The sequence below is a fragment of the Lingula anatina genome, chromosome 4, assembly GCF_051362555.1.
Source record: "Lingula anatina isolate TDL-2025a chromosome 4, LinAna3.0, whole genome shotgun sequence".
In the NCBI taxonomy this organism is placed as follows: domain Eukaryota; kingdom Metazoa; phylum Brachiopoda; class Lingulata; order Lingulida; family Lingulidae; genus Lingula; species Lingula anatina.
Genome location: NC_141770.1, coordinates 16,408,721 through 16,424,618, shown reverse-complemented (window position 1 = coordinate 16,424,618; position 15,898 = coordinate 16,408,721). Strand labels below are relative to the sequence as shown.

Sequence of the window (15,898 nt, the reverse complement as noted above, 5' to 3'; positions counted from 1 at the left end):
AGATTTTCTTTGGTACTGTTATACATTGATAAGGATAGTGTTAGAATGGAAAAACCATAAACCAAACATGGAAACAACCTGACTGTCAGTCAGGTTTACCCATATCACATTTTATTGCAAAAATGCTGACACATTGGCGTGAAGACAGACACCAAACGTGATACGCTCCATCAACGTGCATTAAAGGACAGTCACAGAACCATGCGAAGTGTTATTTGAACAGAAAAAATGACTCCAGATGACGTCGAGTCCATTCTCCATGCACAAGAAACACGATGTCTTACCACGCGGTGTAGTTCGCAGCAGAATCCTTTGGCGAGTACGCTGGGTCACACGTCGGGTAGTGGTTCTTCTTGTGGTAGTTGTGGGTCTTGTTGTGGTAGTGCGCCGTGTGGTGGTTGTTGGCTTTGTTGTCGTTGTTTGTCGTGTAGTGGTTGTGGGTCTTGTTGTGGTTGTGCGCCGTGTGGTGGTTGTGGGTCTGGTTGTGGTTGTTCGGCGTGTAGTAGTAGTAGTGGTTGTGGGTCTTGTTGTGGTTGTGCGCCGTGTGGTGGTTGTGGGTCGGGTTGTGGTTGTTCGGCGTGTAGTAGTGGTTGTGGGTCTTGTTGTGGTTGTGCGCCGTGTGGTGGTTGTTGGTCTAGTGGTAGTTGTACGGCGTGTAGTAGTTGTGGGGCGAGTTGTAGTAGTGGTAGTCGGTTGTGTTGTTGTTACCCGTTGTGTTACCCTAGGCGTAAACATGTTTGGCGCAGGTGTTACCCTGTTACTGGGTAATATGATTGCTCGACCTGATATTTGTTAAAAGTATAGATAACATACTAATATAATCTGTTCAAAATCACCTTTCATTTTATATATGTCTGTATAAACTGATATTTTGCATTAAAGTATAATTCCTGGAAATGAACCTATTATTGATGAAATTAACCTAAAGATCATAAGACAGAATATTAAATTTATAACATGCTTGTTATCGGCATTTTCAAATCTGAGAAAAAAGATGGTAAATTAAGATTCAGTATGAAATTAGAAATTCGGTTAAAAGTTGAAGATGGATAACACTTCTTTGATGTTGAATTAGTAACTGGGTTTTTGAAGTTTTTTTTTAAGTCTGCAGTTAAACGAAATGTAAGTGCCTTTAAAATTGACTAAAGAACTACAGCAGAGTATTGGTGAATTACAATACATTTGTTTCTCACGTTAGTCAACTCTAGTGAACTAAAATTTTAAACTGAAAGAAATTCAAAACTCAGGCAATAGATACTTACTGCAACTTTTGATGCATATTTTTTCCTCTGACGTTGTTTTAAATGTGTGATGCCGCAGACGACGCCTCACCACGTCACCGCCGGCCGCATAATGGAAGTAATAACAATCATCATCACTAAAGGCGTAATCTCTTACGTCTCCCGTGTTTCTGGCCCTAACAAAACTGAAAATGGCCTGGCCGTTCACGTATCGGCCCTGGATATTTCTCAGATCTTGCTGACTGTCGCTGCTTGGTTCCTCTTTGAAAAACATATACCTGTGCAAGGAAATATGATTATGAAATTATCCATTGGTCGCGTCGTTGAATTTGGTGGTTGTGAATTTTGTTGTATTAATCTAGATTTATGGCACCAGTCGCTCAGCGTTAATGACGATTTCAAGTGATACATGTATAAGCAAGCGTGCACTAACACACAATTTATCTCTAAAATTTCCCCTAAACGCCTTTATAAACCTCAAAACTCGAATTATCGATGTTTGTTCCTTACCTGTCGCTAACCCTCACAATTCCATCTGGGGTGATATATGCAGTGATAGCATCGCTTCCCACCTAAAATGTGTACATATACATGTAGTGTCCGTTTCTCATCTCAGCGCTATTCCAAAACCTATGACAGCCTTGTGGGTAACATGTAGCCACAGTTGCACCCTCGCCTGTTGTTTGCACACTATAATCCTACGAGCGACTTCTGTCACAATGACTCTCAAGGTATAATTTTATTTCAACTAGTTTTAAACAAATATTTGTCTAAGACAAAGCAATCACGGAACTTGTAATCATTCCAAATCCTAACCCAAAGCTAGATACTAACCATACGTTTATCGGTAGAAAATCCAATGGCCACCCACTGATCTAGACCGATTGTTGCAGTGAGGGTGAAAGTGATATCGTCTGTCTGGTCATTGTAATCCCAGGTGGCCTTGTAAGCGCAGTCTGTGTCCGTGCACCAGTTGGGGCGTCTGTACTGCCCTCTGCAGGGCCCTTCCATGGCGGATGAGCCTGTGGCTTGGGTGGCAGACGCAAAAGCTGAGGTCGAGTCTATCGGGGATGCTATCGAGATATGAATAGTGTGAGGATTATATTCATGTCATGAGAATCGCCACAGCTTATTACTGCAAGGGAGTTTTTATACTTAAAAAGTATTTTAAAGTTAAAGAGAGACTCTTCTGTTAATACGAGTTTTGTAACTGTTACATGGCTTTAATTTGTGTCAAAAACTTAAAACGGGTAATTTGTGTAAAGCATCCCTTACATGTCATGGCAAGTCTAGCGCCAGTTCGGGGGTCACACTGGCCTGGCACGGTGGCCGGATCCATACAGCTCGTGCCCTGGGCGTCGTAAAGGTATCCCTCCGCACAATCACTGATTATTGGCGCCATTTGTGCACCGACTTGATCCTGCACGCAGATGTAATATTGTTTACAGGTGTCTGGGTGGGGGGCAAACAATTGTCCGGGCTGGCATATTGGAGCGGACGGTGCCACGGTAGTGGTGGTGGTGGTTGTCGTAGTATCTTCCCGTATCAATCGGACACCTTCAAATGAGCAATAGCTGGTCATGAAATTATACGACAGGCAGTTCTGGTTGGGTTGACTGAAATAGCGACCCCCTGGGCAGTTCAGCGTGTTTCTCAGGACGCCATTGAGGCATTGGTAATACACGAAGCAGGAGTTCGGATCCTCGTAGAGTCTGGTGCCTCGGCCTGTGCAGTCAAAACGCGGAGTGGTAGGAGCAGCGCGTTTGGTGGTTACCCTCTGTGTAGTGGGAGGACGGGTTGTCGTAGTTGTAGTAGGTGTTGTGGTTGTGGTGGGAGTTGTAGTAGTTGTCGTCGTTGTTGTGGTTGTGGTAGTTGGGCGAGGGGTTGTAGTTGTGGTAGTGGTCGTAGTTGTGGAGGTTGAAGTTGTTACGGAAAGTCTAGTACCGCCAGGGGCACATTGTCCACTGGCCAAAACGTCTCCCTCGCTCGCGCAACGTCCTGCAACCGCGTCGAACATCGTCCCTGCGGCGCAAACCGTCTCTCTTACAGTGCCGTCTGTCCAGCAGAAGTAGACTCTTTTGCAGTCTGGATGAGGATAGAATTGACGTACCACGCACGTCGCTGGCGTCGTGAAAGCTTCACTCACCACCGGAGCAACGTTCACTCGAGGGGTTGTTGGTCGTCGGGTCGTGGTCGTCGGAATGGTGGTCGCTACGACCCTAGGGCATTGCTGTCCTTGTTGAATACGCGTGCCATCGGCGCAGCAGTCGGCAACGTTCCGTGGGAAATCACAGGCTATGGTGCGGCTGTTGAAAAATAGAGTACCAGGGCAACGCTGTTCTACCGCACGGTCTCCGATACATCTGTAATAGCCGTTACACATGTCTGGATGGGCCACTGATGTTAGACCTGGAGTGGTTGAGTCGGTATGATGAGTTACACGTTTATATTTAAATATTTATTTTTGTGCACGTTAGTGCTAATATATGCTTATGCTAGTGCAGTGGTGGTGAGAGGGTTTTTTAACAAACCGTGCACTGTACAACATAAACCCATAGTCCCGTTAATGTCTGTTAATCTTTTACACCCCTATGGGAAATTTCAGACCATTTTATGACAAAATGACTGATAATAAAATAATAATTAAGGGCTACTGAGTAAAACAAACATTTTCTCGCTCTCATACCATACCTCTGAAGCACCTGACCTCACGGCTTGGCACCGGCAGAGGCGCTACTGTCGTGGTGGTCCGCCGAGTGGTGGTCGGGACAATGGTGGGCTGCGTGGAGGGTCCGGCGTACGGCGTGGTCTGGATGCACGTTCTTCTAGTATTCGACTGATCACACTGATTCCTCATATTGTACGGCCAGTCGCAAGCCTTTTGTCTGGCATTGAAGAGGAGGCCGCCGGGGCAGGGAATTTCCCTTGGTTCAGAGTTTTCGTTGCACTTATAAAATTTGGTGCAGTCACAGTGCTCGACTATCTCGTTTGGCACGCAGTCAATGGGCGTGGTGGTTGGCGGTGGGATGGTGGTGGGGCCGGGAGTAGTGGCTAAAATGAACAATGAGAGCTTTGTAAATGTGATATCATATTTACGGCGAAGTAATAAAGGGGCACACAAAATGTTTTTGCATCAAGTGTTTTTAGAATGAAGGTGCTCACTACGAGATAGTTGTGTCCAATTTTTTTTTAAGTAATGCGTTTCTAATTTAACTTTATGAAATATTACTTAGAAACCACCCCTGAGTTTTGATAAATACAGTGCATTGCAGTGCTGTCCTTATAGCTGGCATAATTGATATTAGCCGCTTGACAATACTTCCTACGATCTGCTCAACAACCAAACATTTGGGACGTAACAAACAGCCTGGTTAGGATTTTTGTATACTAATTACTGTTCTAAATATAAAATCCTTCAGACAATTCACAATAAAAAAGCCAAGTTATCATACACAATCTTGATCCGTCACTGGCACAGTCGTAGACCAGGGCCGGCCACGTGCACTGGAAGGTCTGGGCAGCGTCGTAGAATAACGGTGAGGTACACTGGCGCAGCTGGAGCTGTTGCTGGGAGCACACATAATACTGGGTACAGTCGGTCTCGTGAGGCGTGATGATGCCCTCTGTTGTGCATCTTGTTCCAGTGTTTCTAACAATTGTGGATGTTTTTGACATATCTAGTACAAGAGGACGAAAAATGATTTAGTTTTCCATTTAATAAATGTTCAAGATAGCAATGAACAGGTCATGTCTCAACGCCAATAAAAGGAATGTGGCTTTTCAAAAGTTCACAGTGTGGAACTAACAGAAAAGAATATGAAATGTATACCATTGCTTTGTTTGTTAAATACTACCCCTATGCCTACTGTATTCCTATCTGCATTTTTTTTCTAAATAATGAAACATATGGTTAGATATGAGTTTTAAATGTAATCGTTTAAACTGAAGATGGGCTGGACCGTAGTTGTATTATATTGTATTGTATTGTATTGTATTTTATTGTATTGTATCACATTAAATAGCATTGCATTGCATTATATTATATCAATGACACAAATCATGTCGATCGAGAGTTTACCCAACTCACCCGTGCGCCTCTTTCCATTGGTGCAGTCCCTGACGTTGGATTCCAACAGACACCTGTTGCTCCTGGTGTCAAAGGCCCATCCCTCCAAACATGTCACTTGCTGAGGCACGAACTCTATGCACTGGTAAAATACCTGGCACTCCGTCACGTGGGGGAAAAAGCCCATTCTCTCCGGACAAATGAAGCCGTTGGAAGATACCGGCTGTTCCGTGCTTCCAGACCCTGTGGATATACGCGCAATTGTGATAACATGTGAAACAGTCGTTGCTTTCGTTATGGGAAATGCAATGGTAATGAATCATTGCTTTTGCTTCTTTTTATGGCGTATCGTATTCGTGTAAGTAGGTAATATATCCAAGCTTTTCATATCTAAAATGGTCTTGAAAATATATAATGGACCTCTTAATGTCTCTTTCACAATCCTTTCTAACTTTTCTTTACATAATGCGAAGATTTTATATAATATAAAGATATGTCAGGACTTGAAAATGCCATGGAGTCAGCAACCATGCTGTCTTACATGAGTTCTGGTTTTGCCCATTTCGCTTTCTGTAAATGATCCCCCCGCCCCCACTCTCCACAGCCGGTGGTTTTTCTGAAACTTACCTGAGCTGAACCTGTCACCATTGGCTCTGCACTGGTCCGTGAGGTCCTCTGGAAACTTGCACTGCTTTGAGTCGGCATCAAAAAGCTGTCCACCTATAGGACAGGTTCTTTCCGAAGGTAACCCCAGGGAGTCGCAGGCATAAAAGTATATACAAGAGTTGGGGTCTGGGTACATGCCTTCCCCGGGGCAGGCAAAACCTTGTTGTACTGTGAGCTTGAAGCCAGCTGAAGAAAGGAAAGAGTGTGTTTTGTATTTTCATTCTGCAATTATCTAAGAATAAATTTAGATTTAAATGGTATCTGGAGAGCCTGGGTAAAAGATATGTTCTATTCTTTCAAAAATGGAGATACAAAATGAAAATCGCATGGTTTTAATTTTATGAATTAGTGATCTTACTTCACGCTAAGAAGGATCTTTACTAAAGATTTTTATGGTAACAGTTATAACGTGGATTTTCACTTCTGTTTTAATTTATTATTTTTCTCACTCCGCTATTTAACTTTTTGAAAATGCAGGAACGTGATGGTGAGTGACTCAGCAGATAAAAAAATATTGCATCATAACTACCAACTGTATCAGACCTTGAAAAATTTTGTTCAAATAAATTCAACAACTGTAAGTGCAGAATATGACACAAGTAAATGTACGTTAAACGGTTAGACCTCTGTCTTCTATGTGGCAATCTATTAAAAAACAAAGGGACATACATTTACCGAGATAATGTCATTAGTCAGCACACTCGCTCTCTCCTTATCTAAACGAAATTGAATTGAGATGAATATGCACATCTCTTATCACCACAAATCAAAGGAATACAAAACCCAAATTGTTTCCCCTATCTTTATTGCAACACTCAAGATTTTACTAAGAAGAGAGGGAGGGGGCATGGGTACGAGGACCGTTTATTTAAGGCTTCAGAGTGGGTTTAGGGCCAGCTTATTTAAATACCCAAAAATTGGTCTACTTCAGGTCAAGATAAATCACAGAGGTCCACTTTAATCCAATACGTATTGGACTCAAACATTATCCATTTGCCTCTTGTCATAAAACAGGGGATATATTCGATTCAGTGGAACTACTGTAGATTTACCCTGTGTCCAAATGGACATAAAAAGCCGTCCAAAATTTGAGCTCAAACAAACAAAGCCCTGGGGTCAGTGTCACGCCTGGATGTTGTTCCAGCACCTAGTTTCCGGCCTTAAAAAAGCCGTGCACAGGTGCATTGTGACACCTAACCCCATGGTGAACTCGGTGGGGAGATACACAGCAGTTAATTGGAATCGTGTTGATTATTTCTCTAGATAAGAACCACGATTTCCATCCGATAAAACCAACGGTCCCGCCTCCAATATGAACGGCAGGTCAACACTGATAATATGAAAGTCATTTCCATGTTCACCATGACAACTATGCGTATAGGTCTTTGACCAGTGATTTTCACAAATACATATAGCCTAATCGAAGTTTCCATAAGAACTATATTTGTAACCCTTTCAATCCTGAGATGTCGTCTTTCCGCAGTCACTATTGTAGAAGATATTTTTCAATATCAAACACTCGCCAAATGTCATATAATTAACTTGTGTCTTCAGCAGGATATATATAAAGATGTTTCTTCACTTATTTCATCGTATAATTAAGCCGTATAAAACATGGGAGGTTGAATACAATATGGACTTAGACTGAATGCAGTTTCCCATGGAAATCGTTTCTTACCTGTGAATATAAGCAAGGCTAACAGTAGATTTCCATTTCCTTTACAAATGTTTGGCACCATTTTATTTTTTGGTTCTTTATGCAGTAGATATGGCTGGAATCTAAAAAAAAAACATTCATTGGTTTTATGCTGGAGAAAAATAAACTGATTTCCATGCAACATTCATTGTGCCCTGTGGGTAAAAAAAGGTTACGAAAATATATCTAACATGCCTTTAAACAATTGACAAAGAACGCCTGTTACAATGCACGAAGATGGTGTGACTTTGTACATTATGAGTTCAAAGTAGAAACTGTCCAATCCTTCAAATGAGAAGAAATGGAGTCCAAAACCTTCCACGCAATCAAATACGTAGCAGTTATAAAAATTCCAAACTTTGCTATTTATGAAAATCGGATATAAATTTGTCATATTATGATATTTCAAATAAGGTAATAGTATCGCGTCAAGAACAAACCTGTGTACCCCTTTTCCGGCAGTTATGTAAATAACCCCCAGACAATATAAATGGACATTATTTTACTTATATATCAATATGATGTGTGTGTGTGTGTCCAAATACAGAGGCTATTCTTCTATGGCGATTTTATACATACTTTTAAACAAAATATGCTTATCGCATACTATGGCCCTCTGTTGTACTCACCACAAACTAAACTGTTCCAATATCGATATGGCACAGTGAAATATATCGGTTCAAAATCGAAGATCGCTGGTGACAAAAGTCACTGCGCCATCGGAGACACTCGTTTGACCGCCCAGTGGTTCGAGTGCACTTTTGACACTTTTGTCCCTATTCCAGACTATGAATTGCCGCGGTTTATCCACGTCTGTTGACAAACTGGTAGCGGGCACTGGTTTTCACGCTGGAATGAAAAAGATGGCGAGATTAAAGCTAAGAGTGTGTGAGTCAATATATGACTATGAAGATTATGAATAAGACTTCCATGGTCAATTAACTTTTGTTTCCTTGTGCATGTAAACTACCGTAGCTCCTGTTGTCTCCTGATAATCTCAAAGAAAAGGAATTGTACCCAAAACGTGTACTTGCCAGCCGTAACTTGTTCACTGTTATTCAACACTTTCTTATTTATTTATTTATTTATTTATTTATTTATTTATTCTGAAGTACCCACTCCTATTTTAAAGAGCAAAACCCTTGGTGATACTACAAGGGAGCAAAAAATACTTCTAGCGCATTCCACGTGGCTGTAATTGCTGACGCAATATTAAGATAAGGCGTGCGTAATGCATGCAAATTAAACAAAATAAAAGTAATTCATTGGAGTTTAAAAAGATTTAGTGTGCGTTTTCAGCACGATGTTTAGAATCTTCACTGTGGCATTGCAAATGGAGCTAAATTGATTCTGATGAGTTAATAATGACCTTTATTTATCCAACTGTGTAAACATGACGGTCGTCTTCAAGATACTCAATCATCCTACCAACAACGAGGAACAGCTTCGGGTTTGGTTTTTGTGGCACTTGTTATCATTCATGCGTACATTTTCTAAATCAAAAAGAGTTTATAGATCTCTTTCAATTTCATGCCATTTATGAATTCATTAATATATTTTACATAAAAAGAAAATAACAGCAACAGCGCATATTGTGAAAATGATATTTTAAGATGATCTGACAGTGTCTGTGTATGACCCTGTGAAGCCTAAGAACATACTGTTTGACATACATGTACTTTTATCACATCAAATATTTTGCCGACCAAAGACTGGTTCCTTAGAACCCCCTCCCTTGCTTTTCACGTTCAATAAAAATACTTCTCTTCAAATCAGCAATAGATCATCATACACCCTACTTAGTGTCTTCATACATAAATCAACGAACCAAACTGTTTCTGTTAAACGGTAACCGCATTGAATATCTGTGTGTCACAGAGAACATAAGAGCAGGTATAAAAAGACCATTAAAGATCATTTGTTTAATTTCTTGGGGTAATTTGTGATTTTATGTATGCCACTGACGGTTGCTGTGGTAGGCCCACACCACTGGATGTACATATGTAGGACACCAAGAAACGGGGGTTGGGGTATTTTAGTCAGCTTTCTCTACCCCCGTTGCCAGGAAGAATGCTGTTTCGTTTTTTTTTCGTTTAGGGGGGGTGTACATGTTATTTATAGAGAGATCTGGCGTCATGTTGTTACTTATGGAGGTACATGTACTTAGCAAAGGACCTCTACTGTAGTTTTACCCACCAGATCTGCGTTGCAAATTATTTATATGTATTTTTTCACCCCCACCCCTTATTGACAAAAATCTACTCTATACACTAAAATCAGCGTTGTCTTAGTCAAATACTCAAAGACCCAGGTTAAAATCAGCCCTTGTCGTCGATGTCATTGTCTTGTAGATAGTACCGGATTATCACATGTAAACACATCTTGAGTGCTATCCCGACTGCAGACGATATTTGTCACGTCTCGACAAATGTGTCCTGTGTCTCTTCCCATTAAATACAGAGTCTTACATAAGAAATGGTCGCCAAAAGGTTTGCATCTTTTCACCCTTTCTTGGGTATAAAGTATTGTAAAATTATCTTCGTCTACATACATTTCAGACACCACGTGCTGGATTAGTTGCAAGCAACTAGGATATACTGATAATAACCGTGCTACTACCAACCTATAACCCATGGCTGTGTTCATTATTTTTAAATCCTAACACGATGAGATTCACGTAAGATGAATTATAACATGATTGTGTCAAACATTGCTTATTTTGTTCAAACTATTGTTTTCAAGAATTCCGCTCTGTTCGTTTACAGTACTATGTATTGGTCCATGTGTTCTGTTGTATATATCTCAAGCTTGGATCGACGTTTTGAAGGATTTTTTAAAATCCTGGTTACAATGGTCATGCCTATCGAACAGTGCTGTAAGGTTATGCACTGGTATAGTAGTCAAACTTGAGCTAGCAAACCGTTAATTGTGCCATTAACTCACCAATATGTGGAAAACGGCTCCCCACTGTCTACATTGTTAGCATAGATTCCCCTTGACATAACCTGAGCCCTTAACTGAGACGCAGTTACTCACTGATTATAAAAACACAGGCGCTGTAATTTCCGACGTTGCAATTTTACGTCACGGGTGCATGTGTGCGTTTTGTAAATCTAACACGATCGCCTGCACCGAAACTACACCGAGATGAAGACGAGCAGACGATGGCCTCTTAACTTTTCCATGGTGTCAGAAGTTACTAGCGTGACCAACGACACATTTTTAAGGGCCATCTGAATGGTAAAGAGGAGCACAGGGTATTCTGTTTGATAAGGAAAAGCGACAGTGACAGAAAGGTAGCATTAACGTAATCTACGGTTTATACAACGAGGGTTTAAACACAGTAAACTCACTCATGAACCTTCGCGCTCGTGTGACTTACCATATTATTAAAGCATCTCACTTAAATTATATAAGGTAAATTTGTTATTCATTGAGATGGATGTACAGCGTATAACAATGGCCAGGTCAGTTCGAGGGTTACAATAAAGAATAGATGCAAGTCCCTTATTAATGAAGTGGCTCGAAAAGACTGTGCCTGTATTTCCCCCTACCTTATCACAAGTCCATGCCAAGTCTAGATAATTAATATGAATATCAAAAACACGGCATTGTAATGCTAAAATTTCCACTGTAAAGGACAGCTTTTATATAAAGCAAAGTGTGTTACGTTAATGGACAGTACTTTATATTTATTCATTTTATTTATTTATTTATTTTGTTTTTTTCCCCCAACGAGTGTGACACAATTGATACGGAAGGCAACCTCCTAATGTATAACATTTCATCAAAATATAAAAAGTTACGGAGTAACGAAAACACTAAACGTCACTTGTGTCTGCGACACTTCAACTCATTTGAACTGCAGCACTCATTTAACGCCATCACCTTCATGTGTTATCTTGCAAACAAAGCCGGACAAGAAAATGCCTGGTACAATGAAACTGCAGTTTCATCCATTTGACACATTAAACACAATGTGTACGAAAGATTCAGAGCAAGGACAGCATGCCCTTACTTGTCTTCTCACAACACGGATTTCAGTCCATTCTCTCTCTGAAATCATAAATCTATTCAGTTTTACTTTGATGGTATATGTATGATCAACCTTGGGCTACCCCCGTGCATGAGAAAATGCAGGGTTCAAAAGATGCATTGTTTCCCTATCGTAAACAGATATGAATAAAAGGAGAGTGAGCTTATTAAAATACGTCAGCGAATACATGTTCATATAAAGGTTAATACTTCTAAAAAAAAAAACATGCACATTGCGTGCTCAATATATTCCTCATTTGGTGCAAAACATTTGGCAAATTCTGTGCTCATCTATGTCAAATTCATGTCACTTATCATCGCAATCACAGTTTAACATCTGTTTAATATGAAGCTGCATGCCGCGAAATGGTACAGTGTACAATGGTTTACTGTATACATTCAACACGCCCCACCCCTCGTCTCTGAGATGACTTAACAAGGAAGTCATGCGTGTCACTGTTTCCACTTAGTTTTCTGTATTGTTTTATATTTTTATCGTCACCGTGCATGGCACCTTACAAAACAACACATTTTAACGGGTCTACTTCTGTTTTCTATATTTGTCATTATCATTCACTTTCATATTTTCTTTATGTGTATTGTTTTAATTGTTTGTTGAGACAGACTGATAAATATAGATTCCTATGACATAAATCTTTTCAAAGTAAAAATTATGTCGATTGTGCCACCCTACACAAAATCATTCAAGGCCATATCAGGTATTGTCCTTGTGAGTTATATGTACAATAATTAAAAAACAGTATCCATTATATTAATTTAATGTAACATTTACTACTTTTCTAACGATGTCAAGATTTGCCAATAAATTTTTGAAATATTACACAACAGTGTTTGCGTGCCTGCAAACAAAAGAACACCTTATTTAATTTATCATTTAGTGACCGCTAAATAAACGTTGTCACTGTTTCAAATTGCTTTATCAAATTATAGACCGGTCCATTGAAGCAGTCGTTTTGGTGCACAAATTACAGATAACGGTAATGAATACTATCTGCATTTCTTTAATGAATGCATATTTGTGAAAATAGTGTCAAATTATTGGTTAACTGTCACACACCCAGGGTATTTAACTGGACAACATTAAAGAAAAAGGCCGATATTTCCAAAGAATCTAGATCTAGTAGATATTTCCAAAGAATTTCAAAACAGATTATCAATTTCTCACAATATACACCACTAGTTGGATGGCCGACTTGTGTCTAAACCGATACGTGTAAACAAGACGGGCAAAACCTCAACTATTTTCCTCCGTCATTAGCTTAAGAATTACACCAAAAACATTTTGCGATGTCACAAACATAATGGATACTGTGTGACTACGTTACCAAAACCTGGCAACGAGCTGTTGACTTTTGATTCTTAGACCTTGCCCCATGTTCAATTAACCAAATGCTGGCCACAATCGGTCAAAACCTTTCTTCATAAACTACATAATTGATAACAATATTCTTTACATATACACATATTAAAAAAAGGACAGCAAAAGACAATACCGGAAGAGCTGTGGGTTAACGGATTGCCGGGAGGAAATATCAGTTATCTTAAACATGTTGGACATCATGTTCCAACCACACCCTAACACGACTGTGGTTACATAAATTACAAAAATTATGAGATATAATTTCTCGAAGTGACCACAGTTTGGTGTAGAACCTCAGATATGAATTTCTGACGACAAAAGCGCTGAGAATAATATCGTAATCTTATCTGATAAGAACCATAATCAAATGAATATGTTTTTTATCCTGGCCTAGCCACATGCAATATATAAAAATATGTTGCGGAGAGGAGAATTTTTTTTGTTTACCCTTGCTTTCCACTTTTTTAATGACATTTTTGTAACCACCGCAATGCACTGTCCTCCCTACTAAAATATTAAGGACTGTTATATTTAAAGGTTACCAATAACCTTACCTTGTACAGGTTAGAGATTATTTGCTAGGGCAGGAAGGAGAACTCATTTAATGTACTTATCACAGTTCTAAGACAACAAATCGGCATAGCAAGATTTTTCAAAATCGGTTTCAGTGTAGATTTAGTTTAAAGGAACAGGTTTACCGTTTAATACCGAACATCTGGGACCGAGTCCCGCACGACTTGGTTATATATCTGATAAACCATGCAATTTATAGATGGAGGAGAGTATGACCAGTCGTCTCAGGTGGCTTTTGAAATTATTTCCCGATTCGTAGACTGTTTGACAAAAATATCGACATACCTTGCACCATAAAGTCTCCCTTTACTCCTTAATGCTTCCTTGCCCAGCTTGGAGTCGACAAACAGGTTGTCGGGGACTTGGTCTCTTGCACACACTACGGAAAAGAAACGAAATAACATCGGCCTTTATTTGACAATGACTAACTCCATTGTCTTAGCATGAATAAGTCATTTTGGAAAGGGGGGCACAACGTGCATCTTAAAGCTGAACGGTGTGGCTGTGAGGGAATTAATGGTGTTTCTCACGTAAGGGGTCCGCTCTCGCGCAAACCAGGGCGATTGTCATCAAGACAGTGAAATACAGTGTTGTGCGTGAGGGGAGTATTTACGAAGACTTAACTTCTCTTTTTTTTTTGCTGTTACTCATGACATTTGTTAGTGGCTCGGTGTAGATATAGGAGTGAATCAGGGTTAAGGCGTATACCATCTTGTGGGAAACACCCGTCTCAGGGAGTCCAGTAAAACGGGGAGTCAGCCCTCAACTTTATGTTCTTACTCATAGCTTAATTAAGTGTTAAAACATAGATACGGTTTTTGGCATTTCTTTTTAGGGGCATTCGGTGTCTGGCGCTAAGCGCCAGGTTAGCAGAAAATCAAGAACTAAAGATAGGTTATATTCTCATATTTTGCAGTTATTTATATTCACACGTAATATATAGATAGGGGTGTGAATTCTAAGAGGGAGGCGTGAACTTTGCGAAGAGGGTCATCTGGTTTTTTTTGTTAAAAAAGCATTTGAGGGTTTTATTACTGATTGTGCTGTCACGCTATTTCCCAGTGGCACCATACATGTACGTAGGATCATGCGTGATTAAAAGTGCGCAGTTTATTAAATGGATATCTGTGTATCATGCTATCTGTGTAAACGAACAGGAGTTTTGATACAACTGCAGATGGCTCGAAAATGATTTCATTTATATTACCTCAAGTTAGTTGTGCTAATCCTACACATGAACAGTTTAACAGGTGTCAATTTCGGTGATCGCAATAGTGATCAATTTAAATCAAAATTGACAAACACGTCTGTGGGTTTGGTATCGGCTTTTCCGTAGGTAAAATTTAATTTATGTATCTAGTTCACTACTGGAACATTTGCCTTTTAACACCAATAAAATATCTTACGATTTCAGTATTTTTACTGTTGAAAAACCTTGTCGGCGCAGGTTGTTGAACCCTTCATAAAAAGACAGGCCCCATCAAGAGTGAAGAGGATGTCATATTTACTGTGAATAGTTCATGTGAAAAACATAAAATTATTTCTAACTGATTTTTTGAACGGAAAACAAACCCTTACAACAGTATATACCTCATATTTCCCTTGCTTTCCAGCCTCCCTTCCTTTCTCCCTCCCTCCATCTCGATGCATTACAATATGTTCCGTTATTGGTACTAGTACGTGCATCAAGCAAAATTGTGTACTGTATCGCCGACTCACATATTCTACACAGCACATATTCAATCAATTGTGACATTCTGGTGGAAATGTGGGTAAAGACAAGTCACACGGAGTTGAAGATATCTTCGAACTACCTTTGCACTACATGTAATACATGTAAATGCATTAACCTTCGTTGTCTTAATAATTTCAATTAAACTTCGTTACACAAAATCATCACATCCTGTTTATTACTTTGAAGAAGAATGAGTAAGTCACAGAAAATCTTAATTCCGGTCATCATGCAATATATAACAATTTGGTCCAGTACATAAGTCACCATAACTTAATGGTTGAATTGCGTATCATATATAGACACATTATGGGGTCAACACTTGACCTTCAACTGACCTTTATGCTATCTATGGGACTAAACCATAAATACTTGTAAATCTAACCGCATTTAATGTTCAAGAATTTTTCATTTTATAGTGAATAATGCAGTTTGGTAATTAAAGCATTCAGTTTTTGGGTGATTAAATACAGTTAGACTAGTTGCGTTTACACAATGTGAAAACTTT

At 39.7% G+C, this 15,898-nt stretch overlaps 1 protein-coding gene across 10 annotated transcripts in view; it reads right to left on the bottom strand.

The window, feature by feature from the left end:
- Positions 1 to 15,898, bottom strand: part of LOC106178918 (uncharacterized) — a 49,534-nt gene that overhangs the window by 30,993 nt on the left and 2,643 nt on the right. For 7 of the 10 annotated variants that reach the window (XM_087010486.1, XM_013562281.2, XM_087010479.1 and 4 more), the window contains exons 2-13: positions 13,944 to 14,037; positions 8,299 to 8,518; positions 7,652 to 7,752; positions 5,935 to 6,159; positions 5,329 to 5,550; positions 4,694 to 4,918; positions 3,933 to 4,292; positions 2,517 to 3,650; positions 2,076 to 2,314; positions 1,752 to 1,813; positions 1,263 to 1,519; positions 285 to 782 (exon numbers count right to left, since the gene is read on the bottom strand). In XM_087010486.1, coding sequence (XP_086866612.1) covers positions 285 to 782; positions 1,263 to 1,519; positions 1,752 to 1,813; positions 2,076 to 2,314; positions 2,517 to 3,650; positions 3,933 to 4,292; positions 4,694 to 4,918; positions 5,329 to 5,550; positions 5,935 to 6,159; positions 7,652 to 7,712 — 3,283 coding nt within the window. In that variant the 5' untranslated portion in view covers positions 7,713 to 7,752; positions 8,299 to 8,518; positions 13,944 to 14,037. The remainder of the gene's footprint in view (positions 1 to 284; positions 783 to 1,262; positions 1,520 to 1,751; positions 1,814 to 2,075; positions 2,315 to 2,516; positions 3,651 to 3,932; positions 4,293 to 4,693; positions 4,919 to 5,328; positions 5,551 to 5,934; positions 6,160 to 7,651; positions 7,753 to 8,298; positions 8,519 to 13,943; positions 14,038 to 15,898) is intronic. The other 3 variants (XM_087010485.1, XM_087010482.1, XM_087010478.1) reach the window with 2 other exon arrangements.